At 42.7% G+C, this 11974-nt stretch overlaps 2 protein-coding genes across 5 annotated transcripts in view; one reads left to right on the forward strand and one right to left on the reverse strand.

The window, feature by feature from the left end:
- Positions 1–571: 571 nt before the first annotated feature.
- On the forward strand, positions 572–5010 carry upp2 (uridine phosphorylase 2). 2 transcript variants are annotated; one of them, XM_081713459.1, is made up of 8 exons: positions 572–772; positions 887–959; positions 1275–1389; positions 1557–1709; positions 2312–2426; positions 2784–2993; positions 3273–3419; positions 4313–5010. In XM_081713459.1, exons 2-8 carry the CDS (start codon positions 907–909, stop codon positions 4453–4455), a joined length of 936 nt encoding a protein of 311 aa, XP_081569585.1. In that variant the 5' UTR covers positions 572–772; positions 887–906; the 3' UTR covers positions 4456–5010. The 2 variants fall into 2 exon arrangements, with proteins under 2 accessions (XP_081569585.1, XP_026861529.2); XM_027005728.3 differs by having other exon boundaries at positions 575–772; positions 1557–1715.
- The window catches only part of LOC113574652 (coiled-coil domain-containing protein 148), a 43071-nt gene continuing 36107 nt past the window's right edge, over positions 5011–11974 (reverse strand). For 2 of the 3 annotated variants that reach the window (XM_081713456.1, XM_081713457.1), the window contains exons 12-15: positions 10210–10397; positions 8148–8265; positions 7309–7446; positions 5011–5493 (exon numbers count right to left, since the gene is read on the reverse strand). In XM_081713456.1, the coding sequence (XP_081569582.1) occupies positions 5347–5493; positions 7309–7446; positions 8148–8265; positions 10210–10397 (591 nt within the window). In that variant the 3' untranslated portion in view covers positions 5011–5346. The remainder of the gene's footprint in view (positions 5494–7308; positions 7447–8147; positions 8266–10209; positions 10398–11974) is intronic. The other variant, XM_027005723.3, reaches the window with a different exon arrangement.

The raw sequence follows: 11974 nt of genomic DNA on the forward strand, positions 1-11974 counted from the left end.
ACTAAAAGAATATAACAGAATTCCAAATCATAATAGTGGAGATTCCCTTTATTGACTAGCTCTAACTGTTCAAAACTTGTTTTTGCAACATAGGTGTAATAAACATGCGAGACTAACCCATTGCAATGAACGTTTCAATAATGTAGCTACATTGAAAATACAGGTGTTCAAAGCTTTTTATATCCATTTTTTGTCATTTGCATAGTGGATTCAGACTGGTTGAGGATACGGGAAACATCCTTGTGTAAAGGTCCACAGTTGCATGTCAGCTTATCGTTAGAGTCATGAACTTACCATCATGTTGTGTAAATGTATGATAAACTGTCTGCTTTTGATGATAGGATATCTCTACACATCATGAATCAACAAAACAAACCTCTTGTTTACACAAAGTCACACACAACATATTGCATGTAGAGGGGTTCACCCTGGGTGGAGGTTGTTGTTTTTTGGTCTAGGAAATGCTTACTGGAACAGAGAGATCAGTAACCAGCCGAAAGAGGGAGTGAGTGGTGCAGAGGCTGGGAGAGAGAGAGAGAGAGAGAGAGAGAGAGAGAGAGAGAGAGAGAGAGAGAGCGTGCACAATTGCTACACCTCCTCCCATGAGCAATCAGTTTGTGGAGGGTCAGTGGGCCAGAGCTATATCAGCTTCTGTCACTGAGGCTAACAGGTTTATTCTCCAGACATCTACAGACAAAGGGACAGGAAGAGAAAACCAGCACCCTCCTTGGATTTAAGGAACATTCCTGTTCTTCGCAAAGATTCATAGCCAGTAATTCAACTCATATACAGTAATGTACTTATGTGAAAGATCTTATTTAATACATTCTTCATACCTGTTGATGTTGTCATAACAGGAGATGTCTGTTTTACTCACACCTTTCAGAGTGAAGTATAGCTGCAGTCATGACACCAATTTTACTCAACTGCAGGGGAGCAGAATGCAGTGAATATACCGAGTAAGACAGCTTTTATCTTTGACAGTGATGTGTTCTATTATGTAGGGAGATTCCTAATTGACAGCACCTGTTAGGCTCCACTTAACCACGATCAGTCCTGGAAGCCTGTAACACCCTGGAATAGTTCAGCATTTTCCCTGCTTCTGTACATCTGGTCATGTACATTAGATGAGAACAGGGCCAATGGTTTCTAACAGGGCTCTAGGGGCCATTCAGCACTCTGCTATTTTCTTCTTCTCGACAATGAGAGCATGTTTAATAAAAATGGCAAACAAAGACATTTTGTAAACAAATAACACTGCTGTGTCTCCACAGACAGGTGCAGTACGTGAAAAATCCTCATCTGGAGAGCATGGAAGAGGACATTCTCTACCACTTCAACCTGGGCACCAAGACCCACAACCTGCCCGCCATGTTTGGAGACATTAAGGTGTGTGTAGGAGTCGGTCAAAGGAAACCAGGCCTCATTACAGGGGCAGCACGTGACACTTTACAGGACAGGGGGACGCTAAGAGAATGCTTGGCTCTGTGTAAAAAGAAGACCAACCCAGGTGTCCTCTCTGTTTCTCTGTATGTCCGTGTCTTGGTTGTGTGTAGTTTGTGTGTGTAGGAGGCAGTGCCAACAGGATGAGAGCTTTTGCCCAGTTCATGCACCAGGAGCTGGGGCAGCCAGGACATGTGGATGACATCAGAGACATCTGTGAGGAAACAGACCGCTACTCCATGTTCAAAGTGGGACCTGTGCTCTCTGTCAGTGTAAGGTTTCTTCCATCTGTGTAAGATGTCTGAAGCACTTGATCTAGCTTTCAAGTGTTCTTGCTCACAAACTGAGATTAGTGGTTTCTGCATTACCAAAGACATGATGAAGTATTTGAGATTGTCAAAGGCTTTTTTTATTCTCTTTTATTCTATTTTATTTTAAATCTCAAGTGTATAAAAACATTTGTTTTACACTTTCATGGGTGTTCTTGACAGTGCCATAATGTGACTTTGTAGGAGATAATTATGCATTAGGAAAAACCTGACTCAGAACTTTGATTAAATATTTTATTGACTTCCCTTTGAATAGGCTGTCAGAAGAAAGAATTCCTGTAAGCCTTTTTAACCAGTTCGTTTTGGGGAATAACTCCTTAGATATATTTTTTTGAATAAACATACTACTACTATTAATTGTCTAAAAGCTTTTTTGTTGTATGGTCTCTACCAATACTCTGTCTAAATGTAAGCAATGTGTGAACTTTTTTGCTGAAGAGTTTTTCTCAAGCCCCTCAGGGTAGTGGATGAAGTGGCATTGTTATTTTTGCTGGTTGAATGGCAGTGATTGGTAATCCGTTTGTCCTATCTCTACGCAGCATGGCATGGGCGCGCCTTCTATCTCCATAATGCTTCACGAGCTCATCAAGCTTCTGTACCATTCCCGCTGCCGTGATGTCATTCTGTTCCGCATCGGAACATCCGGCGGCATCGGTAACGACAAGCGTCTTTATGTTCACTCGTTCAGTTTCTTAGTCATAGTGCACTACTCTGCACAGGCCCAAGTTCTTTCTTAAAACTCAAGAGAGAGTGTCATTAATACCCACCACACACCTGGTAAGAGAAGTGCCTTTTGTTAAGCATTTTTTTTGAACCAGAAAACCACTCTTGTTTTAGATTAATTGTACACGTTCCTTGGTCTACATACTGACAAAAAGGTTGAGCATTTTACACATGGTTTTGTGCTTACGTGCACCTCCCCACGTGAAAAATTGGTGTCTCCAGGCACAGTAGTTACTAGCGTCTCTGCATGCTCTCTTGGGGTGTGTGTGTGTGTGTGTGTGTGTTAAGGTCTTGCCCCAGGGACAGTGGTGATCACTGACAAAGCGGTGGACTCATTCTTCAGGCCCCAGTTTGAGCAAGTGGTTCTGGGTAAAGTGATTGTCAGGAGCACAGAGCTGGATGAGGGCTTGTCCAAAGAGCTTTTGCAGTGTTCCACGGAACTGCCTGACATCCCCACTGTCATTGCCAACACCATGTGCACACATGACTTCTATGAAGGTAAACCGCCATATACTGCAGTAGGTTTGTGTTGTACTTGGCTTTCATAACTCACAGAAGATGATTTGGTCCATTTTTCTTATTATGAAAATCCACCTGCTGGTCTGAGATTAAGTTTACTACTAATGTGCTACCAGCTATATTGTTTATCCTCATGATGCCCATTTTAATACAGGAAAGCCTGGCGTTCCATAAGCATTCTTTGTGCTATCCTTTTATCCTTTGTGCTGGTTTGGTACTTCCTGGCAGCCTCTGATGCCCCTTCCTCTTCCTCCGCAGGCCAGGGCCGACTGGATGGAGCGCTGTGCTCGTTCTCCACCGAGGAGAAGTTGGAGTACCTGAGGAAGGCGCACGAGGCCGGCGTCAGGAACATCGAGATGGAGTCCACCGTCTTTGCCGCCATGTGTCGCATGTGCAACCTGAAAGGTACACTCAATCATTTCCAGCAACATTCACCACTCCGGCACCGCTGCGATGAGATTACTTCCGCTACCAGAATGTAACACAGAAAACCGTTCCAAGAGCCACTCAGTGTCGGAATTAATGGCAATTCCAATTTTCTGGGCTGAGTTGCCAAGTGGGGACACATGTCTGTCTTTTCTGATTCGAGCTACACAGCTCAGAGAAGGAACAGAATTTTGTAGTAACCTAAAAAAAGATTATTAGAACAAATAAACTCCTCATGACATTTTGGCAAAGAGCTTCTGGCGAGCATTCGAACCACAGAACTACAGGGCAATTCAGCTATATTTTAAGTAACAGCCATTTGTTCTGTACATTGGTACCAACTCCAGTGCTGCGCGTGTTAGCCTGGCGTGTGTGCTGTTAGGTACCTGAGCGTTTTCATTAGATATGTGGCAGCTTGAGCCGACTTTCACTGCGTTAATAGAATTCAATCGAAACGGTGGCAAACCATTTAAAAAATGCTGTCGCGGTTATTTAGTTAAAGGCAGTTTTAACAGCGCACTGGCATCAATGGCACTTCACCTGCTATAAAGAAGCAATTGTATTAAAGAGCCATGCACGCATGAACCAGTAGGTCATTGGAAGAAAAGCGTTCCAATGTTCTCACTTCTGATCCATTTATTTATTTATTTACTGTGTACAATGAGGCTCACAAAAATATTATACTGGTTAATGATGGGTTAGCAATTTTAGTCTGAACTGTATCTGAAATGGATTCAATAATACATGCAGTAAAGCCATTGAGAAAACTTACATTCTTAATATAAATATGTAGTTTAAAAAGTGCCCACCTCAAATTCTACGAAGCTGCTCTGAAGGTGTGCACAGACGGTTATTTCAATGTTTTTGTGCAGCTGCCGTGATCTGCGTGACTCTGCTGAACCGGTTTGAGGGCGATCAGATCTCGACGCACCACGACGTGCTGGTGGAATACCAGCAGAGGCCGCAGGGTCTGGTAGCCCACTTCATTAAGAAACGCCTGGGGCTCATGGCCTGAGCATGCTCACCAGCGGGCTCCCATCACCTAGAATTAGAGTTCAGTGATAACACATGCTTGAATCAACCTGACAATGAACAGAATAAGATGGAGCAGGGTTATAGCACAACCAAATATAATAATAAAAATCGAATAGAATTGGCAGATACTAGACTAGACACATTAGACCTAGCTCATTTAAAAACACCTGGACATTATTTCTAAACACATTGAGAAACCAAAATAGCCCTGTGCTTGTTAAGTTTTGAGACTCCTCAGAATGCCTGGAGCTAATGCGGGTGATGAGATAATGTTGGTGCTGTGTGTTTACTTCTGCAGTGTAAATATAATGTTGTTTGTGCCATATTTGTATTTGTGTTATTTACCACAGTGGTTGTTCAGGTGGATGTTCAACTCTTCATTATTGAACATGTGCTGATTGTATTTCTTCAAGTGTAGATGAAATGTATGTCACAAATTATTTCTCAGTTTATGTAATATATAAAACAAAATGCTTGTATTTACTTAAGTTGCTTTGTGAATAAATATACTACAATAAAATTACAGTAAAAAAGAGACGCTGATACGACAGGCTTTAATCATATATGTGTTAGATCTTTACATGGCAAACATTTCAATCACTTTTCAAATTTTTTTTTTTTTTCCACAGCATTTTTATCATTCATTAATGCAAATCATTTTAGGAGAATTTAAAAAAAAATGATCTACAGCTGGAATGAAAACACTGTCCCTGTGTACAGTGCTCTGGGGGAAAATGTCTGGGCCATCCCGAGATTCTGTTGTTTTTGGTTTTGTGCTGGGGCAGGTAAAACATAAACACGCTGTAACTGCTCTGACCCAGGATGTCATTTAGATAGCATTAACAGTAAAGGGGGAAGGCAGTCTGAGCTGTTAGGAACTCAAGGCAGAGGACTCCGTGTCCCTCCGTGGTGGTTTTGGTGGACGGACCGCAGAGAGGAGCTCCCTTGCGTAGGCCGTGTGGTGCACGCCAGCCATCCTCAGTGCCTGCTCGATACGCACCCGTGGGTCAGCCACGATCTGGAACATACGTAGAAATCACTCTTGTATATGCACACACACACACATATAATTGTACACTGTGTGCACAATTAGTCAAGTTGTATTTTTGAGGATTCATTTTATTATTGAACAACTACAGTGCTCTTGGTCGATCCAAAATGTTAATAACCTCAAACTTTAATATTCAAGAAAGTAACAGTGAGGTTTTGGCTTTCTTAGGAGAATATCTATGTGTGCATAATTATTGGGCATCTATTAGTGTTCACAAATATTATGCAACTAAATGAAAAATGGACGCTTTCCCATCTCACTTCTTTATTTTCAAAAATCAGTGACCAATATAGCCCCCCTTCTTTTCAGTGACAGTCATAAGCCTTCCATTCATGGAGTCTGTCCGTTTCGTTTCTGCTGACGATCAACGTTTTGTGCATCAGCCACCACAGCCTCCCAGACACTGTTCTCCCAGCTGTGCTGTTTTTCTTCACCATAAATCTCCCATTTAAGAAGGGCCCACAAGTTCTCAGTAGGGTTTAGGTCAGGTGAGGAAGGGGCCACGTCATTATTCTTTCATCTTTAAGGCCTTTACTGGCTGTCCATGCAGTGGAATACTTCGATGCATGTGATGGAACATTGTCCTGCATAAAAATCATAGTCTTTTGTGCTGTACCACTACTTGAAGAAAGTGTCTTCTAAAAACTGGCAGCAGGTTTGGGGGTTGATTTTGAGTCCATCCCGAAAAGGTCCAACTAGCTCATCTTTAATAATACCAGCCCATAGCAGTACCCACCTCCACCTTGCTGGCGTCTGAGTTTAGCTATGTTATCTTAGCAATTTTAAGAGTGCTGCATCCCTTTGAAAGACCTTTTACAATTTTTGACTTTTCAGAGTCAGTTAAATCTCTTTTTTTGGCCCATTTTGCCTAAGTAATGGGAGATGCCTAATACTTATGCACACCTTGATATAGAGTGTTGATCTCCTTAGGACACACCCTCCCTCGTTACACTAATACACATCACTTGATATGCTTAAATCCAATAAGCATTCAAGTTTATACAGCTTGGAGTTGGAAAAAATGCATAAAAATACTTTCTTGCCTAGTAATTGTGCACACAGTGTGTGTGTGTGTGTGTGTGTGTGTGTGTGTGTATATATATATATATATATATATACACACATACATACACATACATTAGGATGAATACATGAATAAAACTGATACTGTTATCATACTTTCATACACTTGAAAAACACTGATGAATCAAAACCAAGCTTTCAGAAATGATTCAGGTCTGCTCTAAAATGCATACAATATGGATGTAACTACAACCTACATTTATGAAACCATTTTCAAACCTCAAATCAATCACTTCTCCCCAATACTGAGTTTAGATTCAGTGGACATGAAACTGAAACTTGTGGATGGATTTAACATAGTGTACCATGCTTTCAGAAATTCTGAGTCATTGATTGGCTTTGGCCTATGACTGTGGGAATATTCCAGTGCAGAGTTGCCACCCTAGGGAAATATTGCTGTATGTACAGAGGATTTCAACACAACCAAAGCTAAATATTTTCTAACTGGAACTGAGGAGAGATGTAGTGTCACATATTGACTGATCTCCGTCAGCTCAGGGATAACAGAGTGTCAAGTGCACCATGCAAATTGGAACCAAACATTAAGAAGCTGGACATTGGCAGGTACTGTGTGTCAAGGTGCACAAATACAAGGTGGTGTGCAGTTGCATAATTTGTGTTAGTGTACACATGTACGTGTGTGTGTGTGTGTGTGTGCGTGTGCGCGTGTTCGTGTATTAATCTGCCTGTGGCAATGACCTGTTTATCTGTATATGTGTACAAGTCATAGAGGGGTCTCTGCAGTATAAACTCTTCTTTGTCAGGCTGTAGACGGGTCCTCCATGCTTCAGTTTGTCCCATCATCCTCTCTGGGTCTGCGTCTGCCACCACGGCCACCTGCAAAACAAGAAAACCATATTAAGTTACCAGCATACCAACACGATCACAACTCCAGACAGGTACAGGCGGGACCTTAGCCCGGCTGCGTGTGGAAGGGACGCAGGTTTCCAGTAGAAACCAGCTGTTATTTTCTGGGGAGTGAAATGAGCAGAGAGGATGAGGAGGGGGGACCTACTAGCCCTCCACACCCAGGGGTCATAACAACTCGGACATGTCGAGACGACTCACGTAAGGTGTAATATTCAGATGAAACAAGCAACACCAGCTGGACAGCTGTGCTGATAATCGATAAACTCTTCACTCCACTGGCTCCTACTATTTTGAGGGGTTTGCTGTTAAACCACATCTGTTACTCAGTGCCCCCATCTGGAGAGCAGCTTCGTCTAATATATCAGTGGAAGGAATCGATGCCAGTTTGTCCTCACCCACCCTCGATTCCATTCCAGCAGAAGGAAAAGGGAAACACACCGTCTCCAGTAATTCTTTTGAAGATGCATGGGAGTGAATCAGCGGTATTAACCTGGCACCTACTGTACGCTGAACACCACGCTACGGCACCTTTCAGCAACTGTGCTCTAGAAGTTCCCTCGTTGCTTGCTGTTCTATATTCTACCAGATGAGGGCAGTAAAGTTCTGAAATTTCAGTTTCTTTTGATGGTTCATGTGTGCCAGTGTAAGGGGGAGGAGGGAGAGAACACCTGACTGCGTAGCCTCTTAAGTCTCTCCTTTCTCTCGTCCTCGTCTCTTTCTTTGAGTTTCTCTTTAGCTTCTTGCTCCTGCTTCCGATGCTCCAACAGCTGTTCTCTGTATTCAACCCTACACAATAAAATTGTACAAGTTACATCCACACCCGGTACACACATGACCCACAAATACACATAAACAAAAACATTTTACCTTACACTCAAGCAAATATCTTGAGCTGAATTTTACACACACTACAGGCACAGGACTTACACACTACTGTAAAAACACACTCCTAATAACTAGACCTATCTCACTCGGAGCAAAACATTCTAGCACCTGCAGGACTCTGGCTCTGTTTAAATTCATACGCACAGCTTTGTCATCATATTCACCAGTAACTTTCTCTCTTTCACCCTCTCCTGATCTCTGTCATTTTTACTCCTCTCTCTTCTTCATTCCTCCTCTGTTTCTCATTAGCATAAATCTTGTCTTCACTCTTCTCTTTCATTTTCTGCTGTTTTGCCACTTTCTCTGTCATCCTTCTATCCATTACACTGATTTTCTCACATTCTCTCTCCATTAGGCCTCTATGCATTGCTACCTTGTGCTTCTCTCTGTCTATCATACTCCTTTACTGCTGTTTCCCCACTCACATGCTCCTCTCTGTCTGTCTCCCTCCCTCCTTGTGTCCCTGTCTCAGTCTCAGTCTCAGTCTCAGTCCACTGACTGTCTGCTTGGATCTCATCTTCATCTCAGCACAGTTAACAGTAAAATACTCTCTGAGGGATTAAGACACGTAGACACACACACACACACACACACACACACACACACACACACACACACACACACACACATACATACACACACACACACACACACACACACACACACACACACACACACACACACACATACACACACACACACATACACACACATACACACACATACACACACACACACACACACACACACATACACACACATACACACACATACACACACATACACACACATACACACACACACACACACACACATACACACACACACACACAGATAGAACAGCCAGACAGGCTCTGAGATCCTCAGCAAGCTCCCAGCCTCAGGGGAGATAAATCATTCCCAGCTGTACTCATTAAGGTCATAATCAAGATTCTGTACACATTGCATTTATAATACACATATACACCTACTCAGTGCACATTTGGTATTAGCCACTGAATTTTTATTCTTTCAATTCTTTCAATTCTTTCAATTCTTTTAGTTTCGTTTACCAAGAGCAGATATCAAGTCCAGCAGGAACATTTTGATTACATTATTTGAAGCTGTAATCTCCCTTTGAGTCTTTGTTCCTCTCAAGGTTTCTTCCTCATGCTCAAGGTAGCTTTTCCTTGCCACTGTCACCCTTGGTTTGCTCACTGGGGGCTTGGACTTGGACATTTCTAAAACTGCTTTGTGACAACATCTGTTATAGCCTGTAAGCGCTAAATAAATAAATTTGATTTGATTTGATTTGGTCCTCCAGGCCTGGAGCTGGGTCCCTCTACCATAATCTCTCACCTCAGTGTCTGGGTCTCTCTACCCTAATCCCTCATCTCAGTGTTTTGGTCCCTCTACCCTAATCCCTCACCTCAATGTCTGGGTCCCGCTACCCTAATCCCTCACCTCAGTGTCTTGGTCCCTCTACCATAATCCCTCACCTCACTGTATGGTGATGGTCCATGCTACTTAGATTTTGAAATACCTGATGTAATACCTGATAGTGGCTAAACCTAGATCAAGAGATTCAAATATGATGCATGATGCACAAGATAATATAAGTGTTACTATTGGTTTAGGAATGAAACCAAGTAGCTGATTTTCACTTTGATTTTCAATAAAACACTGCACCCATTTAAGGCAATAAGACTAATTCTTATCTGATTTTGCTGCTGCGTTATGGAAGCTGGGGTGCAGTCCAGTCCTGAGGGAGGTTTAGGTGAGCATTGGAACATGGCACTGCTGTCTAAACTCTTGTCATTTATCTGTCCTTGGTGGTCCTTGGGCTTAAGCCTCATTGGAGCCCACCTCTCCTTATCACGCCTGGCCTGCTCCTCCATCACCCCCCTGAGCTCCACCAGCCGAGCCTCTTCCCTCTGCCGGCACTCTGCCCTCCTCCTCCCCAACTCGGCGTAAAACTCCCGCACCTGTGAGGGAGAAAGAGAACACACACACACAAGCATTCTCACTCTTATTCTTAAAATCACACATGCTCTCTCTCATAAACACACACAAACATGCTCACTTTTATTTTTAAACACGCACACTTTCTCAAAAATCTGAAACACACACAAACATGTTCCTACTTATTAAATTATACAAACTCTCTCTCTCTCTCTCTCTCTCTCATATACCCACGTACAAAAAGTTTCTCCTGAACTTGGACAGGTGTGTGTTGGTCAATGAAGTCACTTTCATGCTTTTTAAACTAATGGCTAAGATAAACTTCAGAGCAGATAATTAAAAAAAAAATAGTCCTGGAGGGGAAAGAAGGTCAAGACAAGCTCTGATATCCAAGCAATACTCTTATTGATTGTTACAGATGGAAAAGAATGTGTTTTGGAAATGAGATAATGTTTCACAGTCTGAAAGAGGAGAGGGCACATGCAGGTATATGTGTAATCCATTATGGCCCAAACAACATCATCAATCAGTGACAGCCCTGAAGGAAGTGACTTCATTAAGAGGAGCAGGAAGGATGAAGGTGAGGTCACACAGTCAAAACCTCCAACACAAACATGGGAGGATGTGGAGACACTCCCCCTCACACATACAGACTCACACACACACACACACTCACTCACTCACTCACTCACACACACACACACACACTCACACACACTCATACACACTCAAACACACTCATACACACTCATACACACACATACACACTCACACACACTCACACACACTCACACACACTCACGCACTCACACACACACTCACACACACACACACACACTCACACGCACACACACGCACGCACGCACACACACACACACGCACACACACACACACACACACACACACACACACACACACACACACACACTCACACACTCACACACTCACACACTCACACACTCACACACTCACACACACACACACGCCCACACGTGCGACACAACACATTCATCAGGCTAACGAGGCCAGCAGTGACTGGGAGGCTTCCCTTACAGAGCACAACAGCACATATAAACTGCTCCTAACACTGCTGGGAAAAAACAGCCACGAACTTAAACCAATACTGATATAGTACAAATGTTTTTTTGCACAAGGGTCTTATAGTATGAAGCAATACGGGGTGGGGAGATGGGTGGAGCTCTCCCCCGCTGCCGTGTTTGACTGTTAAAAGTCCAGCTTCACTAAGTGTCGCCTCGGGGTGTGGAGGTTTTATGATACAATGTTTTTCCTTTGCTTCTCTAACTGTTTGGAGTACAGTTATGCCTGCAGCAACCAGGATTCTTCAACAGTTATTGCAAGCCAGAAATATTTAACTAATATTCTTAATATTCTTCGTGAATTCTTTTTGCTCTTATTGTTATCTTTGACTGGCTGGCAGGGTCCTTCACAAAACAAAGCACCCCTGACACCTATTTGGCAAGGTTTTTATGTTTAGCTTTTAACTTTATTGTTGTTTTTTTTAGATTTAGGATAGTAATATGACATTGATTTAAAATATTATTGTGTTATGCTGTAGGAGAGTTTGCAGAATCCTTCAGGGCTAGTTTTTGTAATAGTGCAGCAAACCCCTGTACGACCTTGGCTGTCATACCACACTGGAGCTGGAAGA

This window comes from Electrophorus electricus, chromosome 4, assembly GCF_041902795.1.
Source record: "Electrophorus electricus isolate QZ-2024a chromosome 4, ASM4190279v1, whole genome shotgun sequence".
Lineage (NCBI taxonomy): Eukaryota > Metazoa > Chordata > Actinopteri > Gymnotiformes > Gymnotidae > Electrophorus > Electrophorus electricus.